This window comes from Corylus avellana, chromosome ca3 (genome assembly GCF_901000735.1).
Source record: "Corylus avellana chromosome ca3, CavTom2PMs-1.0".
In the NCBI taxonomy this organism is placed as follows: Eukaryota; Viridiplantae; Streptophyta; class Magnoliopsida; order Fagales; family Betulaceae; genus Corylus; species Corylus avellana.
This window is the reverse complement of record NC_081543.1, coordinates 34031981-34054500: the sequence shown is the minus strand read 5'-3', so window position 1 is coordinate 34054500 and position 22520 is coordinate 34031981. Positions and strand designations below refer to the sequence as shown.

The window sequence follows — 22520 nt, the reverse complement described above, 5'->3', positions numbered from 1 at the left end:
TGATTAATGCGGCTTGAGTCCCTAAACTTCAAACAAATTGAGACGTCATGTCATGTTGAGTTATCCTCGTAATCCGCGTATAACCTTACATATGGAGTACGGAGAATGCTCTCCTAATGACACGTCACCACTCGGTGTTGCATGTAGGTATACCTCATGCTTCAACTCTCGAGATACACAAAAATAAAGGAAGGAACTCTCAAATAAGGGATTTGATCACCAATTTTTCTCTTAGTATTATGTGTTTTTGTTCACGTATAGGATTTGGGTCATGCTGAAGTATTAAGAATAATATTATATGTTAACCTTAACTCGACCCAATTGATCAATCGAATATCAGATTAAAGTTATATCAATATATAAGTATACGATTATATATGATATATCATGTTCACGATTAGCGTAAAAACTTATCGGGCCTACCAAATCGCCAAGACTAAAGAGTGCTTCCATAACTCATATCGGAATAAATCTCCCCCACGTGCAGTATAACCTCAACTCGCACGTGTTAGCAGGCCGTTCGTAGGTACGAAGATATTTTTGTAAACTTCATAAAGACGAGCATTGACCTTGCTTGAGGGAATGGTGCACGCGGTAGTAGTGGCTCTATATTAACTCGCCCATCGCCATTTTTCGATCTCAACCTCTTCTCGTTTCTTCACGACCCAAAATTCCAAAGTAAAGAAATCGAAGTTGACGTTTGAACCTCTCTCTTTCTCTCAAGAGTTGCCTGTTGATCAGCGTTCCATTGAAGGTTTTGATTCAGAAAGCTTTCTCTATACAAGGTATGCTTGGTGCTCTATGTTGGGTTTTTAATATTGTTAGGAAAAGGCCGTGTCTTGGTCTTGTGTTTTCTTTGCTTTTCGGGTTTTGAATTATGATGGTTTTTCTTTGTTTTTGTCGGATTTCTGTTTGTTTGACACGTTGTTATTCTTTGGATCTTGATTGTATGTGTATGTTGGGAAAATTTATCCGTTGAAACAAGCAGAGCCTGAAAGATTTACACCGGATTAGAGTGATATTCTTGTTTTGGACAATATTTTTCTCTCGTTGTCACTAGGCTGACGTGAAATTGAGGGATAGAAAATAAGATAAAATGTTGCCCACGATGACATGTTAGGCTCAATGAAGTGGAAACATTGAGGTATCAGCTTTTCAATTTCTCTCTTTGGTTTTTGAAATTTTCTTAGCAGAAAAACAGGGCATTACGTTTTCTCTAATTTCTTTTGCTGTTTGACTAGATGGTGTGTTGAATATAGGGCCATAATAGTTTGAATCTGTAATTTTCTTAGCTGAAATGTATTTGCTTTCATTTCAATTTCAAATAATCTGTTTGATTCACCTTTCTCTGGCCTTTGATCTGGTATATAAAATCACATAAATTCATATATTGAGGATTTTTGTGATGTTTTAGAAAACCAGCACAACTTTTTAAGGAAAGCAACTTTTGTAATTGTTCACTAGCAGATTTTCCTGGATATTTAACAAAATTACAGATTTTCATAAAACTCAAAGTGATCCTCTGATGTTAGGGGGTTCTGGATAGGAAAGGAATTGAGGATTTCAGGCACACCGGCTGATTCGCTAGGCTAATTAGGCGGCCGCGTAAGGTCCTAGTTACCGGATCCGGTTTACATGTTGTTATTTTAATAACAGCATGTATATTGTAGTTTAATCAACGGTCAAGATTAAATTTTTCAAAATCTCTCTTTATTTTCTCTTTCACATTAAAAGCTTCTAAAAGTAAGTCAACTTTAAGATTCAATCTTGACTAAAATAACAGCATGTAAGCCGAATCCCCAATTACTAATAGTATAACTAAGTGTTGTTTAACAAAGAAAAAACTTTAAAGCCCCAATTATGATAAAATGGTTAGTCAATGCTTTTTAGTTAAGGCTCAATTATGGTAAAAAAAACAAAAAATTACAAAAAAGTTGAATCCCAAGATATTGAGACTTTAGAGGAAAAGAAAGGGAAAAATGGAAAGTTACATTTTCTGGCACCCTAAAGTATAAGTAATTTTGTCTGAATGTAAACTAACATTTTGACTAAGTTCGTACACTAAAATATTGTTTAGAATCATGTAAATTTCGTTTTGCGATACATAAAAGATTATATAGCTCAATACAAAATATGTCTTTCGTTAAAACTAAATGTCTTGCATCGGAGATGAATTCTACATGTTGTTTGAAAAATGAATTTAAAATTATATATATAATTTAATTAATTAATATTTAAATATAAAAATACATTACTTAAATTTATCGCGTTGGACCTTAAAATTTATTGAGCCGGCGCCCTGTTTTCATGGCCCCAACTTTAATTAAGCAGCCGGCCCTGTTCTTTCTCTCTTATTTTGTGATGATGATAGGTAGGACCCATGGCTTATATTCTTAATCAACGGTTGGTGGGTTGTGGAAACTTGCTTTATGTTCATACTTTGATTTGTTTGGAGCCAGTCTGCCTATTTGACATTCTTTTCTCTTGTCCCCTGTGGTTAATGTTCCTAATTTAACTTCCTAGATTAATTTAATCGTTGGCACCTTATGTTTAAAACTCTGTTTTAGGAGGCTTATTGGTTGAGCTTCAGGTTTATTCATTGCAGACATTTTCTTAGATGTCATTACTCATACAACGCCAATTCTGGCTCTGTAGTGAATACTTTGCTTTTTCTTTTTCAATATATTGGTGAAATCTTTCTCTCTCTCTCTCTCTCTCTCTCTCTCTCTCTCTCTCTCTTACACGCACAGAGCATAGTTCAGTTTCTATTGATGTTCTTCTATTTATTATCCTATTAAGACCTTACTTTTGTAACAGAGCAGATAGCTATGGAACATAATTTCTTTGAGCCTGAGTTACACTTTGAATCTGCTGGAGATGTTTCTATCCGGCAGAAATGGAAAGCCATTTCAGCCCCAAGAGACAATGAGGGTGGCTGCTTTGATTGTAACATATGCTTAGAATCAGCACATGAACCTGTGGTCACCATCTGTGGCCACTTGTACTGCTGGCCTTGCATTTACAAGTGGCTGCATATACAAATCTCTGAAGATGAATCGAACCTGGAGGAGCAGACGTGCCCTGTTTGTAAAGCTAACATCTCGCAGGCTTCCTTGGTTCCGCTCTACGGCCGGGGCACATCCCCTTCGGATTCGAATGACAAGAAACCCAATTTGGGTCTTGTCATACCCAATAGACCATCTCCTTGTGGGTTGAACACTCTAATTTCTACTACAACCTCTGCTTCCCATTCCAGTCAGCAGCTTCATCCAAATTATTTTCAGTCACAGGCTGAGTCTCAGTCATTTCATCACCAGCAATACTTTCCTCACCCATATGAAGGTCAGGCTGCAAATGCATCAACTTATCTTGGGGATACCGCAATGGCTAGTTACTTTAGTCCAACAATTGGGATGTTTGGAGAGATGGTCTATGCGAGGATGTTTAGGAGCTCATATACAAGTTTGTATCCTTTTCCAGCTTCCAACCCCCCCACAGGGATTAGCAGTCCTAGATTGAGAAGGCAGGAATTGCAGCTTGACAAGTCTCTTAATAGACTTTCCATTTTTCTTTTTTGTTGCATAATCTTGTGTCTTCTCGTTTTCTGATCATGTTCCTTTCTGTCTTCTCTTTTGTATAGTTGTGAGAAGATATGAGACTGTGTGCAGTCTCATATAGATTTTGCACAATTCCTCTTGAGAACCTTTTTTGTGTATACATAATGTTAAATTTGTTGGTTTGATTTATGATCATTTCTTCATATTGACGTGATCCTTGGTTAAAGAATTACTCCTACACTGTTACAGCTACATTTCACCTTTTTATTTTTTATTTTTTGGGTCATGGAAAGAAAACACATGCTGCTGGGAAGAAAAATCTAGTTCCATGATGCACGCTAGAACTAAATTACCTATCTGATATAGAATACCGTTCCCTGTGGTGGGGCGGCCTTCCATCCAAGGCTGACAATTTTAATTTTTGATATAATCTGTGAACCTCACGACTCTAATATAAAATTAGTGGTTCATAATCTATTATGTTTGTTGACTAGAAGATATTTTTAAGATTATTAAGGACTTATTGGGAGTTCCTTGAGACTTTAGTGCTGGGAATTGGGAATAAAATGTTTATAAATTTTTTTTTTTTTTTAAAAAAAAAAAAAAAAAAATTCGGGGTGGCTAGGCCATTTGACCATTTTTGCATTCTCAAAATTTATTTTTTGGGATAAAAAATAAAAAATTAGGGGCAATATGGGAATTTTGGGATAAAATTAGTCGAATTGAAAAAATTTAGAAGTTTGAGGGGTTGCATTGCAAAAATTGAAACATTGTAGGTCGAATTGAAAATCGCCTCGAACTTTAAAGGGTGGTCGAATTGAAAATCGCCCTAAATTTTAAGGGAGTAAATTGTAATTTTTTCTAATAAAAAATAAAAATAAGGTTGGGGGGACCCGATTCAAAGGAATAGGAACATCTTCAATCCAAAATGGATTAGAAAATATACAGTTCATGGCTAGAATTTATTCTTAGAAATCCTAAAGCCACAAATAGGACACTTGTCCACTAACTAAAAATAAAAATAAAATATTATTTTAAATTTAAATAAAAAATAAAAATAAAATATTATTTTAAATTTAAATAAAAATAAAAAATAAAATAATAAAATATTTAGGGGTGGCTGGCCACCCTAATTTGGGGCTGGGGTGGCCCAAATCTAAAAAAAAAAAAAAATTATGTTTGGCCCTTGGGGGTGGCCGAAGCCACCCTAGGCCCAACGGGATGGTCCAACCACCCCAAGGGCCAAACAAATTTTTTTAAAAAAAAGATTTGAAGCCACCCCAGACCGATGATTTGGGGTGGCTGAAGCTAACCCAGCCCCAAACTGGGATGGGCTGGCCACCCCTTAATATTTTATTTTTATTTAAATCTAAAATAATATATTTTTATTATTTTTAGTTAGTGAATATGTGTCATATTTGTGGCTTTAGAATTTCTTAACCATAAAATGAATATTCTCCGATCCATTTTAGACTGGAGAGGATTCTATTCCCGATTCAAAGAAGCATCTATTTGAAACAATGGCATTGTTTGCCAATGGCCTGGGCTGGTACTGTGCCAAGCCCTCCCTCAATCCAAAAAAAAAAAAAAAAAAATCTTTTCACCTCAAAATTAATCCCAACATCTCTACTTTTTATATCACATCAATAATTTTTTTTTATTATTCAAATAAAAAAATCACTACAAAACAAATTTTTACATTTTTTCATATAAAATATTTTTTTTTTTTCACTTTTCCTAACAAAACATTTTTACTAAAACTAATCAAACACATATTTCTAAAAAAATGCTACAGTACCAGTCCAAGGCCATTGGCAAACAGGGCCAGTGGTTCAATACAATCTGGAGGAAAGAAATGTGGGCCCGAGCCCATCAATCATGCATATATTTTTTTAAAAAAATTTGTTGAGTGATTGTCATGTGTATTTGGTAGTTTGATTCCATTTTGCCGGACTTTGAGGATAAGATCATTTTCAAGGGAAGAGAAATGATCATGATAAGATCATGATTAGAGATATTTAGTTAAACTAAAATTTATTAGGATTAAATAATTTTAAATTAGGATTATGATTATTTAGTAGTCTTGTCAATTTAAGAGTAATTTTTTTTAAAAAAAATCTATTTAAAGAACAGTTATAATTAATGCAAATGAGAGAAAATACTGTGGTATCTTTCCACTCTAAAAGTGGCTATTGAAAGAAGCGTGCAAAAATTATTCATTTACATTTTAATTAGAGATAAACAAACAATTTATAAATTCTCTATGTTCTTCCTAAATTTCTTTAAACTTTTCATTAGTGTAATTGTGTAAAGAACTTGAAGTTATTGAATAAGAATTTATATGTAAAATATTTTTATTAAACAAATTAAAATCAGCTCTTTTTCTGATTTTAATGAAGTAGAAGTAATTCAGTCAACTGAGACCACGCCTAATGAAACGAGAGGTCACTAATTCGAACTTCTTTCCTCCCTCTCGTACCAACATGTTAAAAAAAAAAAAAAAAAAAACTCTTTATCAATTATTCCCATAAAAAAATATTATCATATTGCAGAGAAAATACTCTTAACGTGGTACAGGGCGATTTCGAAAAAAATTGAAAAATGAAAACGCGTTTTGCCACGTCCTATTAAGTACGGAAAGAAGATATAATTAAAACAAAACAAAGTACGGAAAGAAATTGTGTGTTGTTTGAGGAATGAGGATGACAATTTGGCAAACAAGGACAGAGCAAAAGCACGTGATGGCTTGTGCGATCTCTTCAAAGTCACCTGTCGGTGATATCGACGCATTTGCCCCCTTTCTGTCGGTCTCACAGAAGGATATAAAGTACACCCCAACGAACACACTGAACTTCCATGCATTTTCCTTGTTATTATAAGGTTTGGGATATTAAATGTGAATTTTGTTATTCATTTGTAGTTCTAATTGGATCTCTCTCCTCTTTACATTAGATATTCTGTTTTATTTGTTTGTTTACACGAGGTGATATACGTACGTGTAGTATATAGGAGCAAATTTGGGATATTATAAGTACAAGAATCATGACAAAGGAAAAAGAAAAATTCAAGTATACCGATGAAAGTGTCATGATTTGTGGGAATATGAGCATGCCTTTGAGGATCTTAGTTAATGGGTACATGACAACTTTTGATTAAGTTCTCTCATAATTGGGTGGTAAAATAGTTTTAACTTGTAGTTTATTGTGTACGTAGCAGATCATTTGTAATTGTTTGTTTTGGTTCTGGTTTTCATTTGTTTGTTATAAAGAAATGAGCTCTAGTGTGTTTTGTTATTCTGTTTGTGTTGGAATGAAAATCTTATTTATTAAAAAAAAAAAAAAAAAAAATTTAAAAAGGTGGGAGGATGTCTCGTTTGAAAACGCTTTTTGAAATTTTTGTTATTTTTATTTTTTAATAAGAAAACAAATAACTTCAAGCATATTCTTATTTTCACCTTTATGTGAATGTCTAAAAGTATTATAATCAAATGAACCCAGAGAATTGGGAGTGGAGTTTGGTATTATTAGTTTGATACATTAATTAGATTATATATTGTAATAAATTTAAGTAAATTTTAGCTTCAATGGTCTAATATCGACATCTTAAATAAAAATACATCTGAAATCCTAAATGTACAATTCCTCTCATATCTCCCCGTATATCAATGAACTTTTTTCTCCATTTAACCCCACAGATGGAGAAAAAGCATGACTCTCTCGAAGATCAGATATTAACTCCAATCAAAGTAGCTTGCTTTTATTTTATTTTTTTGTTCATAGTAATAAAAAAAAAAAAACACTATTGATATCACAACCGTTGCGAATGAATTTCATAGTTACACTTGGAAGTTCATGAGGCAACATAGCTAGATTCTAACATGTTACACCATTATAAGTCGACATGATATTATGGTTCGTTTGACAACGTGCGCTTTTTAAGGTATCCAAAACTATTTTTATTTTTATAAAAAGCGTTGTCAAACAACACCATGCTTTTTCTTTTTTGTACATACTTTTTATTTTTTGTACACGAATATTATCTTACTGCATGGTAAGAAAAGAAGCAGGCCGGCTACTGAATGTGGTATTAATTCCTTTCAATTGACCTTCAAATCACCGACGGGCGGGATGGCTTCAAAGTTCAAACACATGACAAACCATCACATGCACTTGCTTTCTCGTTGTCGTCTCAGATCAACGCATGCACTTGCTATCAAGAATAACGCGTTCTTTTGAAAAATCTGGTTTTACTTATTTTAAACTAATTTTCTTCTAGATAGGCCCTATTATAATCACCGGCATGCGCCTTCTTTCTCTCTATAAATGGAGGCTCTTTCTTCAAGAATTCTAAGTGTCTGTTTGTTTGTTTATTTGAAGAGCAAATGGGGTCTGTTTCTCTGTGCCATTTTTTCTTATTCCTTGCCTGTGTCGTTTTGGATGGCATCAACGGTCAAGTTAACGGCTGGCTTAACGGCCACGCAACCTTTTATGGAGCCAACCAAAACCCCACCACTCTTGGTAAGAAGTGATCACATGATCATGGTTTTGCTTTGTGTGTTGATATTTGGAATCTTGGATGTCATTATGATCACTTTATATTATATTTGTTTCAAACTTTTAACTTGATATATATTCTTATGAACTTGCATGAATCATGAGTGTTGGTGGGGGCAACTTGATTTGCAATTTTGTGGTGGGTATGTACTTGTTAGGGTAGTTGATTTTTTATACGATTCGCAAACAATACAAAATTAATGGGTTAGATTTAATGGGTTTGACCCATTAATTGAATAGGTCGAATTATGATTGACTTATATAGTTTTAATTATAAGATATTTAGGATTGATAATTTTTTATACAACCCATGAACTTGATATGAACTCAACACAAAATTAGCTAGTTATGATTTAGGAGTCTGATCCGTTTAATTAAATGAGTTTATAATTTAGTGTTAAACTATATATATAATCTTATACTTATATATTGATACAACTCAAATCTGATACATGAACACAAATTACCGCCCCTAGTATTTCCCTCTCATGAAATTAACAAGTTATAACTAATATTGCATTGGTTTTATCAGGTGGAGCTTGTGGTTATGATAGCACTGTCCATGCCGGATTTGGCGTGAACACAGCAGCTGTTAGCAGTGCGCTTTTCAGAGAGGGGGAGGCGTGCGGCGGTTGCTACCAAGTGATGTGCAACTACCGGCTTGACCCAAAGTGGTGCCTCCCCCGCCGTGTTATAACCATTACTGCCACCAATTTCTGCCCTCCTAACAATATTGGAGGGTGGTGCGATCCCCCTCACCAGCACTTTGACATGTCTCAGCCTGCTTTCTTACGCGTTGCACGGCAAGGCAATGAAGGCATTGTTCCTGTCCTCTATAGAAGGTAAAATAAAGAACAACAGCTAATTAAAGCTTCAAATGCCCTCTTTTTAGCCATGCACAGCTAAAGCTCATTGAAAAGGCATAATATATTTTGCTCAAATATTTTATCCATCTATAAATATTTTCAGTATTTTTTTAATTCCTTTTTTAAAGTACTACGAGAGAGAAGAGATTGTAGCAAAAAGAAAGAATACATAAGCTATAGCGATTGCTTAAAAATAGCTAATCAAAAATCAAAATGTATGTTTCAAAAAAGGAAAATACAAGTTGTTGGACATGATTTTTCCCCAATATTAGCTAAATATACGCAATATAATAGTTACTTGTCATGGTGACACTATTTACTTTCGTCTTTTCTTCTAGAACTTCACATGGATCTCTAGCTTCATTATTTTCTTTTGAAACTTCACATGGATGTACACGTTCACTATTTACTTTCTTTTTTTCTCTGAAACTTCGCATGGATCTACAACATAGATCTGCAAGTTTACTATTTACTTTAATCCTTTCTTCTGAAACTTCAAATTGAATTTGCAACTTTACAACTTAGAACTAAAAATTCGGATTTGGCCAAGATCATATAGTTCTTGGAAATCCTGATAAATTAACATAAAATTAACAAAGAGATTGGTCTGACTATGACTCATATATATATATATATATATATATATATATATATATGTGATATTCATTACTATGTTTATGGATTGAAGGGTCTCATGCAAAAGGAGAGGAGGAGTCCGTTTCACATTGAAGGGGCAATCAAATTTCAACATGGTGATGATCTCTAACGTTGGTGGTAGCGGTGACGCGAAGGCCGTATGGATAAGAGGCTCCAGGACAAGAACGTGGATTCCCATGCATAGGAATTGGGGCGCAAACTGGCAGAGCAGCGTCGACGTTCGAGGACAAAGGCTGTCTTTTAAGATCACCTTGGTTGATGGAAAAACCACTGAGTTTTTCAATGTTGTTCCTTCCACGTGGAGCTTTGGCCAGACTTTTTCTTCCCAAAATCAGTTCTCTAATAATTAGCTGCACCCTGCTGATATTACTAATTAACATGTCCAAGAACAAACTGGTTTTTGATAGTTCAAGGACATTTTTATTACATTCTTTTGGTGAAAATTAGGACAAAATATATGAAAATTATATTAAGTTGCTTCAAATATTTCACTTTTAATTTACAGCTCCAAAATTAGGAGCTAGTGATGCCTGTAATTTCATTTGCATTATAAGTTTAAGAATAATACTTTATTAAATATTTCACATGTGTATAGCCATTGCAATTTCGTGCTCTATTTTTTTTTCCCCTATTTAAATGGGGTGGGGGAATGGTACTCCTATATATGTAATAGGCCAAATTTAGAACTCCACTACCACTATCATCAATGATGGTGGTTCAATGGCCCAATAAAATTTTTAAGTGGTTAGGTAAGTATTAGGGTATGGGTTCGAATCTCCATGCCTGATTAGTATAAACCATTTTAGTTCCTATTAATGCCCTGGTGGGGCGGACGGTTAAGCTATAGCTCGGCTAGTCTTGAAAGTGCGTCTGCCGCCTGTGGTTTTCATTGTTTAGGTCCCTCCTGAACAGTCTCCCGTGGGTTGGTGTTACTATGGTTATACCCAATTAGAATAGACACAATTGATCTCTCCTTCCAACCTTTTTAATTAGGAAAAAAAAAAAAAAAAAAGGTTCACAATAGCTGCCAAAAGTTCTTGTCGACCATCATTGGAGTTGCCAAAAATTCATGACAACCGCCATGAAGTTGCTAAAAGTTCATTGCAGTCACCACAAAGATGTTAGAAGTTCATAGCGATTGTCGCGAGATCATAAAAAATTTATAATGGTCATCCTGAGGCTATATTTTCTAATCCAAAATCAAATGCTTCATCTCTTAATAATCTAGAACTCAAAACAACTCTCAAGGACTTTTCTTTATCCGAACAAATTCCTTTTAACACCACTTGATCCTTCAGAGTGGGATTAAAAGCCTAAAGTAAAACCCTCTACATTTGTCTCAATCAATCCTATAAATCGTCCAAAATCCTCAATCAACTAAATTAAAGCTTATAAATAAAATATACCAGTCATAAATCATCACAACCTTCCCATAATATTTCCTTAAAATTAAAATTTCTTAGTCTAGGGCTTAAAATTCGGGGTGTTACTTCGTACTCCATTTAGCAGGCAACACCTGACCAAGGTCTAAGTCTTGCACACAGATTAGACCCCACAGTCTCAACCAAAGCCACGTCCCATCGCCTGATAACACCTAGCCAACCCTGTACGCGGTTCACAGGCCCTCCACACAAGGAGAGACACACAACTCATGCAGGTAAGATTACCATACTTCATCTTTGTTGATAAAACTCTTCTGGCAATCACTCTCTCAAGTTAGATTAAGCATCGAAATCTTTCCTTTATCAATACTAGTCTCTTTGTAGGTGTTCATTGACCAAAATCGACAGTGATCTACTATACTATCAATTTGACTTACATACCCGTATGAGTAATGTTATATAGACTTGCTAAACGTGAGGCAGCTATTAAAATCACTAATAGATCAAAATTTAATAATGATAATCTCAAATTCAATGGTAATTTTAAAAACCACATTATATTTGAATAGACTTTAAAAAGTCTTTAATCTTCTTTATAACATTACTCTACCCAAAGTGGTGGGATGAAAGTCCAAAAGTTTAAATAAGATTGAAGAGGAAACCCGCTATGATGGTCCATGGTTCACCTTTGGGCCTGTCTGGCTCTACAACCCAAGCCCAAGCCCATCTAATCAGAAACCACTATAAATAGCTCTCCACCACTGTTCTTCACATTTCCAATCCCTCGCTCCTCTCAACGCCAAAAACGAAAATGGGCAGAGATCGAAACGTTGCGGTCGCAAGAAAATCAGTAGATGAAGAAGAAGGAGAAGTAGAACAAACCGAAGCTCCGTCTAATAAGAGAAACCATTCCGATTCCGGTTCCGGTTCCGGAGAAGACAGGAGTAAGTCTCGAAGGAAAGCGCGGGAAAGTTCCGAGTCGGAAGAGGAAGAGGATGGGAAAAGGCAGCACCGGAAAAGCGAGAGGAGAAAAAGGAAATCGCGAAGGCGGTACAGTAGCGAAGAGGACTCGGATTCCGAGTCCGAGTACTCTGATTCGGAATCGGAGGAGAGCGGCTCGGATTCGGATTCGGAGTCGGAGAGTGAGAGCGAGGGAGAGAGGAGGAGGAGGAGGAGGAGGAAGAGAAAGGAGAGCAAGCGGAGAGATAGTGGGGAGGAGGAGAGGGATAGGAAGAGGAGGAGGAAGGAGAAGGAGAGGAAGAGGAAGAGGAAAGAGAGACACGAAGAAGAGAGAAAGAGGAAAGAGAAGCTGAAAAAGAAGAAGAAGAAGGAGAAGAAAGAGAAAGGGAAGAAAGGAGCGGTCACGAATTCGTGGGGAAAGTATGGGATTATCAGAGAAACCGATATGTGGCAAGTGCTTTTTTTTTTTCCTTTTCCTTTTTCTTTTGGTTAGGGTTTTTGTTTGGTTCCTGAGAAAATCTAGAAATAGAATGTGCTCTGTTTCCTGTTGAGCAAGATGAGAATCTATTATTATTCACTTCAATTTGTTAATTTCTTGTGAATAAGTGTCTCTCTTTTTTAACCCTTCACTTATACGATACTTTATACTTTGTAGGAATAAACGGCCAGAGTTCACTGCATGGTTGGCAGAAGTAAAACAGGTGATCCATTTCTCACCATTTCACAATCCTATGGCATGTTGAAGACGTTTTTTTTTTCCTTAGCAGTATTGCCATTGTTGTTGTTCTTATTATTTTCTGTTTAGAATGTGGACATGCAGACTAGACTGACTAGTGACAATTTTTTGTAGGCTGTATTCCTTTAGATGGGTACCATTGGTAGGATGCAGAACTTAATTTCCTTGATGCATACATAAATACACAGACATATATGTGTGTGTGTGTGTGTGTGTTGATACAATTTAAAATTTAATGCTATAATCCTGAATTGTAAGAGCTGACTGCTACTTAATAAATTAGATTTTCAGTAATATGTGTGTAATGCGCATTATTATTTTCATATTAATGTAGCTTAAAGGAACAACTTTACTTCTATCGTTTTCAAATTGCACTTATGGCATGGAGAATTTTTCAATGCAATAATTGTTTGATACTTCTTTGCAGGTGAACATGGAAAGTTTGCCTAATTGGGAAGAGAAGCAGATGTTTAAACAGTAATTGCACAAACTTGTTGATTAGATGTAGTTGACCTTCATAGAAACCTTTTCTTCAATATAATGCAAAATTAATTGTCTTTTTTCTATGTTCCCTTTCTTATGAATTGTGTCAAAACTTTTTGAGTCCTATCAAAATGCGTAATTCTCATTTTTACAGATTCATGGAGGACCACAATACAGCTACGTTTCCTTCCAAAAAGTAAGTTTCTTTGCCTTTAGTTATATAGGTTTCTTGTCTTCCATTGTTTTCATTAGATTATGCTTCTTTATTTAAATAGGCACATAAAACTGGCCCAACAGAGTGGTGAATAACTTGATGAAGTCATTTCTTTATCTAAAACAAACAATGCATACAAAGCTGATGAAGAAAGACTAAATTTAATTTTATGGTAAGAATGAGACAATGAAGATTCAAAGATTTAATTTCCTTTATTTAGTTGATGTTATAAGTCCTTAGTATATTTGACACTCATCTTGGTAGCATTATCATACAATGCATAGAAAGTTTGCAGTATAGATTACTTAATTACTTAATTGTTTGTGCTGCAGGTATTATAACCTGGATGCTTATTACAGACGTCAAATGGAAAAAGACCTGAAAAAAGGTTTCAAGAAGATCGTGCAAAAAGAACGTACTGTATTCAATGATGAAGAACAGCGTCGGTATGTTTCAGTGCATTCTGCATTGTTAGTATTTATCATGAAGATGAAAATAACTTGGCAGCTCTAGTAGTGTTATGATTTGCATTGAAAACTGTTTTTTTCATTTGAATTGATGAAGAAAGGAACAGTTTTTTTCACCATTTCTCAGTTTCCTTGTTGATTGATACAGTTCTTTTCATTGATGTACATCTGTTTTTAGAGCGACTTGTTACTCTGTAGGATCCTTTAAGATTGTAGGATCCTTTGATCAGTTTGGCGCATATCATAGAATCCTTAGATTTGGATGATTGTTTTGGGCCTATTGTCTTTGTTTGTGAGTTTTGGTAGCATTTTAGTTTGTTTTATGCCTGTCATTGTTGGTGTGGGTGTTTTTTGGGCCAATGATGGGGCGTGGTGGTGTGTGTTTGAGGAAATTGACAGGTTTAAGATGTTCTAGGTTGTGGTTCGGTGGTGATTGGTGCTGGGGGATTGGGAGAATGGTGTTAAACGACTTTGTTTTGTGGATGTTCAAGGTCTTAACTGAAATAGTTCGAAACTCAGGGTTCAATTTGTTACCAACCTCAAACTCTGGGGGAATATGTAATTTCCCCAAACTATTTTATGCTTTGAGGCTTACATGGTTACATTATACCTGTTTAAGGACAATAACATATGTAATACTATATATATAGTTATATTTAATCCCCAGTTATATATCTCAACTAGTTGATGATGCCGAAGTCCCTCGTATTGGATATATACATACAAGAATTCGTTGTGTGCATATGGAAAATGTTTGTTGTCCCATGTAAGGATAGTTTTGAGTGAATCAAGACTTTACTATTCAAATTCACATTTTTATTTGCTTGTTTCGCCTCCACTTTTACCTATCTTGAATTTGCCAAGATTTGGAACCTTGTATTGATAGTCTTAAGTGGCAACTGTGGCTAATAAGACTAATGCGCAGATTAGTTAGCTTTAAGATAGAAGATCTTTCTAGAATCTTTTTTACTTACCAAAAAAGGATAGAAGATCTGCTATTCCTAATGAATGCCATTAATCTCACTATATCAGGAACCATTGGTGTCGCTAATTATTAGAAACTTTGCATGTTTGACGACCACCAGGGGGGAATTCTCTTGATATTTGTGAAAGGAGCCACACTTGTTAAACCATTTACAAAGTTTACTCGGGTGATTCAAACTAAGAGAAGTTTAAATTATAAGTTATAGACTTCATTCATTATCTGATTGCAGCCATTTGGATATTTCAGTTCCCATAATATAATTTTTGGGATTTGGACATTTAGCTATTTTGCTTGAAGTGTGTGTGTATATATATATATATACATATAGATAACGCCGCTGGTGCTTGGATTGGTTTTTTTAAATTGCAAGTGAAGATTAGTTGGTTGACCAGACTATTGTTACCAGCATGTTCTTGGTTTTACTCCCTAATTTGTTCTGCTTTTCAGGCAAGAACTTCTGCGTGAACGTGAAAAGCAAAAGGAAGAAGAAGTGGAAACTTTAAAACGGTCTATGCAGAGTGGAATGGTTAGTTTCCACTTAATCACCCAAATTTCAATTTATTCATTGAATATTGAACCCATCAATTTATGGCAATGTTTTCCAACTTCCATGTCCATTTGAATTCCCAGGCACAAGCAATGAAAGAGCAAGCACAGCTCAGGGAGGAGATGGCCTACCAGTACAAAATTGGAAACTTTGAGGTGAGTACAGTGAACTTGATTTGTCCCTGCTCTGTAATTTCCAATAATTTTGAATCAATCTATTCACTTACCTCCATTATATTATAGGCTGCAGCTGCTATTCAGAGAAGATTGGACCCGGATGTTGCGATGTAAAGATGGTTGGCTATGTTTCGAGAATTAAGTCGTTCGCATCTCATGCTTTTTGTGTTGCATTATTTAAGTTGCAGAGGGATCCATCCCCCTTAAATCTTTACCAAGTTTCCCTGTATCGAAAACTATCTGCATTCCCATGTTCGTTGTTGTAAAATTTTGTGCGTAGTTCTCCTCCCAAGCTTGCAGATATATTGGAACTTTTATTGCTGTTGTTTTCCTTTCCTTTTTCTTTTATCAGTTTCACTTACTCCTACGTGCTTGTGCGTTAGACTTCATTGATGCCGCGACAATGGGCCCGGCTGCAAAGCTTTGGAAACATGAGCATAAATGGCCAATTATGTAGAACATGATGCATCATCTTTGAGATAAGGCAGAAATTGGAGCAGATCTCGATTCAAAGCCGTTGTCTTCAAGAGAGCATAAACTCAAAGGCAAATCAATTTAACATGCAATCTTTTACGTTGGGAGCTTGAGGCAAAACTGGGGAAGTGGAAACTGAGAAGCATTAGTGCTTATGAGTTGATCTTGATGTTATATTTTGAAAGATCTGAAAATAATTTTTGACCATTTTGTAGCTTTTGGTTTCAGTCCCAAGGTACGAGGTAAGCGCTTTTATAATTTTGTTTAATTTTCCGATGGGATTTTCTAACACGTCAGTGAAGACAATTAGCCAACTTAAAGTTGGTGGGTTATAAAGGGCTAAGTTTCGCATTTGTTTCTTATTAGGTAAAACTAAAATTTGACTAGTCCAAATAGTTCTGATGGAGGAAAACATTACAAAATGGGAAAATATTACAAATTTATTGGTAGTTAGAGCATTCCCGATGAACTCTTTAAAATATATGTAAATCCAAGTTCATATATATATATATATATAACTACCGTTTCTTGCATATACGAAATTACTTTGAATACCCATCAAAATCACAATTGGTCAACACGAGAGAAATCAAAACTTTCAATTGAGGCAGAACAAAAATATGCGAACAAATAGCAGAAATTCCATCCAAGACAGAAATTTTCAATAGTCCCAAGTTCAATTGTGTTGTCTCATAAAACTAACAAAAGAAAAGGATAGGAAAATCAATTTTTTTTCTTGGAATTAGCAAACAAAATAGCCATGCATTTCTCGTAGTGCTCGAGATTTACGTGATATAGCGATGAGAACAAAGCACTATTCACTTCTGTGACTGAAATCAAATGCAAAAGGAAAATGAAAAAGAAAGTCACAAAGGAATTTGCGAGGAGATTTACCTGAGGTTTCTCTGTCTGGCTGTGCGATGAAAAAAAAGGGATATGGGTAAGGAGAAAAGAAAAATAGATATGGGAAAGGAGAACACAGTAAAACGGGAGGGGGAGTGAAACTTCTGGAGGGAACAAAATAAGGAAACGAGAAACAACGAAATATAATAACGTCAATGAGTTAAGAGGATATTATTAAAAAAACTAATAGCTTTTACTTTTAGCGGCTTTATATTTGGAGATGAGGTCCGACAATTGCTTAATTTAACTTTGAATAAAGAAGTTGATAAATGGTTTTTTTTTTTGGTGTGAATTTTATCAAAAATAGAGAGCTTGATTCATATAACGTTCCGAAATGTTTTTAATATTAGAGGACTGTGATTACCGCCCATTCGAACAGGCCCAACATGCTTTCCACACAACGGTTGATAACATTTTCCCGGGAAAACATCAAACGGAAATTCAAACTCAAATTCCAAACCCAAGCCAGAAAGGATCGCTCTCATCATCCCATTTCACTTAAAGCCCTATCTTCTCTTGCCAACATTCTTAATTCTCATAGCCCAAAGAACCCAAACTCTGGAACTTTCACCAAACGATCCCAATTTCATTTCCCAGGAAGAACCGAAACAACTCGATTTCTGCACTCAGTTGCGGATTCTCATGAACCCACCGAGTTTCGACAAGACCCAGATGACCAATCAGCTATTTATGTTCAAAACCTCCTCAAGTTTCGAAGGGACAAGCCGGCGGAAGCGATTGAGCGAGCTCTCGATCTATGCGGGCTCAGGCTGACCGAGGACTTGGTGCTGAGTGTGCTTCAGCGGCATCGTTCGGATTGGAGACCAGCTTATGTATTTTTCAACTGGGTTTGTAGAAAAGGAGAAGGAAGTGGATACTCACCTGGGTCTGGTGTTTACAATGAGATTCTTGATGTTCTTGGGAAATTGCAGCGTTTCGAGGAGATGATCCAAGTGCTCGATAAAATGTCAAAGAGAAAGGGACTTGTCAATAACGAGACATATGAGATTTTACTTAATAGATTTGCGGCTGCTCATAAGGTGGAGGAAGCAATTGATATATTCAATAAGAGGAAACAGTTTGGATTAGAGAGTGATTTGGTTGCGCTTCAGAGGCTTTTGATGTGGTTATGTAGGTATAAGCATGTGGAAGTTGCGGAAACTATATTTCATTCAAAGCGAAATGAGTTTGGTTGCGATGTCAAGACTTGGAATATCATTCTCAACGGTTGGTGCATATTGGGGAATGTATTTGAGGCAAAAAGGTTTTGGAAAGAAATAATTGCGTCTAAATGTAAGACGGACATGTTTACATATGGAACTTTTATAAACGCTCTGACAAAGAAGGGGAAATTGGGAACGGCGGTCAAGTTGTTCCGAGCCATGCAGGAGAATGATTTAAAGCCGGATGTGGTGATCTGCAATTGTATCATTGATGCGCTTTGTTTCAAGAAGAGGATTCCTGAAGCTTTGGAAGTTTTTAAGGAAATGAAGGAGCGAGGTTATCCCCCAAATGCAACAACTTACAACTCGCTAATCAAGCACCTCTGCAAGATCCGGAGAATGGAAAAGGTTTACGAGCTTTTAGATGAAATGGAACAGAAGAAGGGAAGTTGCTTGCCAAATGATATAACTTGTAACTACCTGCTCAAGACCTTGAAGAAACCAGAGGAAGTTCCCGTGCTATTGGAGAGGATGCAGAGAAATGGGTGCAAGATGACTTCTGACACACACAATTTGATCTTGAAGTTGTATATGGATTGGGGTGATCAGGAAAGAGTAAGATATACATGGGAGGAGATGGAGAGAAATGGGTTGGGGCATGACCGGCGATCTTATACCATTATGATTCATGGGTTTTATGACAACGGAAGAATACAAGATGCTTTGCGCTATTTCAGTGAGATGACATCGAAGGGTATGGTGCCAGAGCCAAGAACCAAGATATTAGTGATTGACATGAACATGAAGTTGAAGGAAAGCAGGCGAACAAGGGGAAAAAATGAAGAGAGCAGGTAATGCTTCCTCCAACTTTGAAAGGTCACCTGGTGAACTCTTTCTTTGTGAAACATTCTTGAGTGGCTAATGCTTAAGAAATGACACAGATCATATTATTACTTGAAAAGCTTCATTGTCAATTGATCATGTATTTGCATTTGGAAGCTATGCAGGAATTTTACTCTCTTGGCATTTTATTTAATATATATTTATTGAAGATTCTAAATGATGTTGAAACTATGACTACAATTAAGAGAGAGTGCCAGAATGATATCCATAATCTTTAATCAGGTTGGCCCAAGTGATTAGGTGCCTATTGTATTCCCTTTAAGTAATTATCAATAATGCAACCAGTCCTGCACTTCAGACTGTTTTACCAAACACACCCTTATAATAAATGTGGTTTCCAGGTAGAAGTTCATTTGGCCAGCCTTAGGTAGGCAACTATTATTATCCAACCTGACCACTTTCCGACCATTTTTTACAATGAAACTTGCTCACTATTTCGAAAATAGTACTCCCTCTTTTTATATGAATGATCATAAATTAGAACCCATTGTTACATGAGAGGAGGAAATATTGCTCATACAACCTATACCCATTGTTGGAGGAGAAAATATTATTCATTTGATAGCTTATCATTACTTTGTGGAAACACATTTTGGGGGATTTTACTCTTTTTTTTTTTAAGCTTAAAAGTGTTATGATGTGACATAAAAGTAAAAAAAGTTTTGAATATTTTTGTGTTTTGGGTTATTTGTTAATATTTTTATTTTGATATTAGAAAACAAAAGAGATTAAAAAAAAAAAAAAAACCAAAACCAAAATGATGTCGTTTATATGGTAATATGATAATACCATACTACATACGACATCATTTCTAAATTTTCATATATATATATTTAAACACAAAAGCGATATCGTTTCATGTATTTTTTTATATATAAATAGGGATAAATGCAAAATTGGTCCATGTGGTTAACCTAAATTACAAATCATTCCATGTGGTATAAAAAATAATTTATAGGTTCCTATAGATGGCCTAAATTATAAATCATTCCATGTGGTATAAAAAATAATTGATAAGTCCTCAGGGTGGGCTAAAATAACAGTTTACTCCCTAACATCAATTTCCGTTAAGTAACTTAACAAAATCCGTTGCTTTGTCACGTCATACTACTACAGTAAATTAACTTAATCTCTTCTATCCCTGAAATTTTACTCAGTGCATAACCCTCACTCATTTTCATCTTCCTCGTCACGATTTGAGAGTATTTTGCGAGAATTTGACGGTCGCATTTTGTGAAGTAGCTGAAGAAGATAAAGATGAGAGAGGGTTACGCATGGGGTAAAATTTTGGGGATATAAGAGATTAGGTTAATTTATTGTAGCAATATTATGTTAATTTATTGTAGCAGTATGGCGTGGAGTGAGGACTAATGTGTAATCTTAGCTGGCGTCATAAAATGATGTGAAAAATCCTAATTGTTATTTTTGAAAGTAAAAAATTAATAATAATACGTGTCGTGTTTTTATTGGGTATGACGTGGCAAAGTGACAAACATTATTTCAAGTAAACAATGAGATTTCGCCTTTTTTGTAGATATGGAGGGTAGGGAAATATTTTATCTCCCTTCACCTCTGTGCAAGAAACATTATTTCAAGTATATCAAGCTATGGACTACAGTGACCAAATGGTGATGCTTTGCATGGAAGTGAGTTTTATGCAACTTTGGGTAATGGAAGATTATGACACAAAAATATGGATCAAAAGACAGAATATAAGCATTAAAGCCATTCAAGAAGTAGAACGCTTTCTCTCCTGATTTTTGACGGTTATGATATTGTACTCATGAAGGGCTTTTGCAGCATAATTTTGCATGTACTACGTTAAAAGTTGAAGCTCCAATGTATGCAAGGTGGGGGTCGACCTCAATCGAAGTAACGAAAATTTTTCCCTTCCTATCTGACTCAAAGCCAATTCAAATTTGAAGAGTAATTGGAATAAGGAACAGTTATCCAGAGTTCTTTGATTGTTTGGTTTGTTTGTCTACTATTGTTATATAATATTGTTTGTAATTGTTAGAGATTTTCCTTTTTAATATTGTTCTGTGTAAGTCTATTTTCAAGTTTAATTTGAATTGTAACTTTAATATATATATATATATATATATATATATATATTCTAACAGATTTTATTACTGTCACTTATCCATATTCAACAATGAATTTCATATACTAGTTGACAATACTAATAGCAACCAGCAAGTAAATTGAAAGCATGTAAGCACAGTTAACCATCAAAGCAACAAAATTTTCCAAACAAATCAATGACTCGATCGCTTCATCCTCATTGCCTCAACTCATTGCCTCTAGTTGAAGTTTGTGTTTCAATGCTTCTACAGCATTCAGTCAAACTACTTTTAATTTCCAGCTTATTTTTAGATGGCAATTGCTGCTAGGAAGAATAATTTGTAATTCATAAAAACAATATTATTTAGCATGTCAAGTTGGTATGCCAAAAAAGATATGAAAAAACTATGATTACATGTCTAGCATTGGCTGCTGTTTCCTTTCACTAAGGAGTGTAGGGCTTTGGTAGTCAAACTTCTAATTGAAGAATATAACAAAAATGAACCAAAAGCAAAAGGTTTCTCATACCCCAACAAAAAGAGCATTAAAGTTTACTTTGTTAACGTAAATTTTATTTAGTTTTATATTTAACTTGAATTGTCGTCCAACAATCTTCTTTGCTGCAGTCAAAGTTGTCAACTCTTCCAGACTAGCAGTTTCATCACAGTACCCTCCTTCAACTAGATCCCAGAAGTCTTGAAAGAGCAGTAACTAGTGCTTGTAGCTTTAGCCAAGATTTACCAGAAGAAAGGATTCCAAGAGTTCTTCTAGTTTTTTTTTTTTTTTTTTTTTTGCCTTCCAAGCCTGAGAAATCAATGTACAAATTGTTACAAGAATAGTAGTAGTCAGATTGACCCAGAGAAACTTGATTCAAGCAGGTAGATCTATCATATTAATCAATCTGCAAAAAGTGCATGAAAACAGGAAGATGGAAGTTTCACTCACTTCACTTCACTTTCTTCAAACAGGACATGACGCTTTACACAAGGATCATATTTCATTAGCAGAAGCTTATCGATAATCCTCCTGCTCTTCTTCTTGGCATAGAAAAACCCGGTGCCAGCAGCTGAGACAAGCCTGACAATTCTATAGGAATTCTTCTTCCTCCCCTTCCCCCTCCCCCTACTCTTCCTCTTCGATTTACCACCCTTTTTTCTACTTACTTCCTTCCTGCTTACTTTCTGCTCCTGCAGTTGAAATCATTTGAGATTAAACCATGTTTTATTGTTTTTGCTTTCCGGGAAACCAAATGCACAATGAGAACTTGAAAAACTCATGCAAAACTTCATGATTTCATATTACCCAAATCAGTGAAGATGATGATGATGATGATAATTACTTCCTATACACTATTTCCTTATTTCGTATAGAGTTAAACAAACTACATACTGACAACATGGGACATCCAACTAAAAAATAAACAAATGCGA

At 35.3% G+C, this 22520-nt stretch overlaps 4 protein-coding genes across 8 annotated transcripts; all 4 read left to right on the top strand.

The window, feature by feature from the left end:
• The first annotated feature begins 596 nt into the window (after window positions 1–596).
• LOC132174940 (E3 ubiquitin-protein ligase RMA3) lies at window positions 597–3746 on the top strand. Of its 4 annotated transcripts, none has more exons than XM_059586704.1 (3): window positions 597–785; window positions 989–1144; window positions 2823–3746. In XM_059586704.1, exon 3 carries the CDS (start codon window positions 2829–2831, stop codon window positions 3606–3608), a length of 780 nt encoding a protein of 259 aa, XP_059442687.1. In that variant the 5' UTR covers window positions 597–785; window positions 989–1144; window positions 2823–2828; the 3' UTR covers window positions 3609–3746. The 4 variants fall into 4 exon arrangements, with proteins under 4 accessions (XP_059442687.1, XP_059442685.1, XP_059442684.1 ...); XM_059586702.1 differs by having other exon boundaries at window positions 2818–3746; XM_059586701.1 differs by lacking the exon at window positions 989–1144.
• A 2552-nt stretch (window positions 3747–6298) lies between these two features.
• On the top strand, window positions 6299–9983 carry LOC132174475 (expansin-A12-like). Its single transcript, XM_059586125.1, has 4 exons — window positions 6299–6364; window positions 7900–8074; window positions 8643–8952; window positions 9665–9983. Exons 1-4 carry the CDS (start codon window positions 6299–6301, stop codon window positions 9981–9983), a joined length of 870 nt encoding a protein of 289 aa, XP_059442108.1.
• A 1820-nt stretch (window positions 9984–11803) lies between these two features.
• On the top strand, window positions 11804–15919 carry LOC132176642 (DEAD-box ATP-dependent RNA helicase 42). Its single transcript, XM_059588906.1, has 8 exons — window positions 11804–12425; window positions 12631–12676; window positions 13139–13188; window positions 13349–13390; window positions 13741–13854; window positions 15308–15386; window positions 15491–15562; window positions 15650–15919. Exons 1-8 carry the CDS (start codon window positions 11827–11829, stop codon window positions 15695–15697), a joined length of 1050 nt encoding a protein of 349 aa, XP_059444889.1. The 5' UTR covers window positions 11804–11826; the 3' UTR covers window positions 15698–15919.
• Window positions 15920–17272: 1353 nt separating this feature from the next.
• LOC132175889 (putative pentatricopeptide repeat-containing protein At3g15200) lies at window positions 17273–20876 on the top strand. Of its 2 annotated transcripts, none has more exons than XM_059587978.1 (2): window positions 17273–18974; window positions 20827–20876. In XM_059587978.1, exons 1-2 carry the CDS (start codon window positions 17347–17349, stop codon window positions 20849–20851), a joined length of 1653 nt encoding a protein of 550 aa, XP_059443961.1. In that variant the 5' UTR covers window positions 17273–17346; the 3' UTR covers window positions 20852–20876. The 2 variants fall into 2 exon arrangements, with proteins under 2 accessions (XP_059443961.1, XP_059443962.1); XM_059587979.1 differs by lacking the exon at window positions 20827–20876 and adding an exon at window positions 20561–20639.
• The last annotated feature ends 1644 nt before the right edge of the window (window positions 20877–22520 follow it).

Bases quoted from the DNA above. Each gene is read 5' to 3' on its own strand.
- LOC132174940 (XM_059586701.1), top strand. From the start codon at position 2,829: ATGGAACATAATTTCTTTGAGCCTGAGTTACACTTTGAATCTGCTGGA.
- LOC132174475 (XM_059586125.1), top strand. From the start codon at position 6,299: ATGGCTTGTGCGATCTCTTCAAAGTCACCTGTCGGTGATATCGACGCA. The intron at 6,365-7,899 runs GTCTCACAGAAG...TCTTTCTTCAAG, and splicing joins CATTTGCCCCCTTTCTGTCG to AATTCTAAGTGTCTGTTTGT. The intron at 8,953-9,664 runs GTAAAATAAAGA...TATGGATTGAAG, and splicing joins GTTCCTGTCCTCTATAGAAG to GGTCTCATGCAAAAGGAGAG.
- LOC132176642 (XM_059588906.1), top strand. From the start codon at position 11,827: ATGGGCAGAGATCGAAACGTTGCGGTCGCAAGAAAATCAGTAGATGAA. The intron at 12,426-12,630 runs GCAAGTGCTTTT...TATACTTTGTAG, and splicing joins ATCAGAGAAACCGATATGTG to GAATAAACGGCCAGAGTTCA. The intron at 12,677-13,138 runs GTGATCCATTTC...ACTTCTTTGCAG, and splicing joins GGTTGGCAGAAGTAAAACAG to GTGAACATGGAAAGTTTGCC.
- LOC132175889 (XM_059587978.1), top strand. From the start codon at position 17,347: ATGCTTTCCACACAACGGTTGATAACATTTTCCCGGGAAAACATCAAA. The intron at 18,975-20,826 runs GTAATGCTTCCT...GGGCTTTTGCAG, and splicing joins GGAAAAAATGAAGAGAGCAG to CATAATTTTGCATGTACTAC.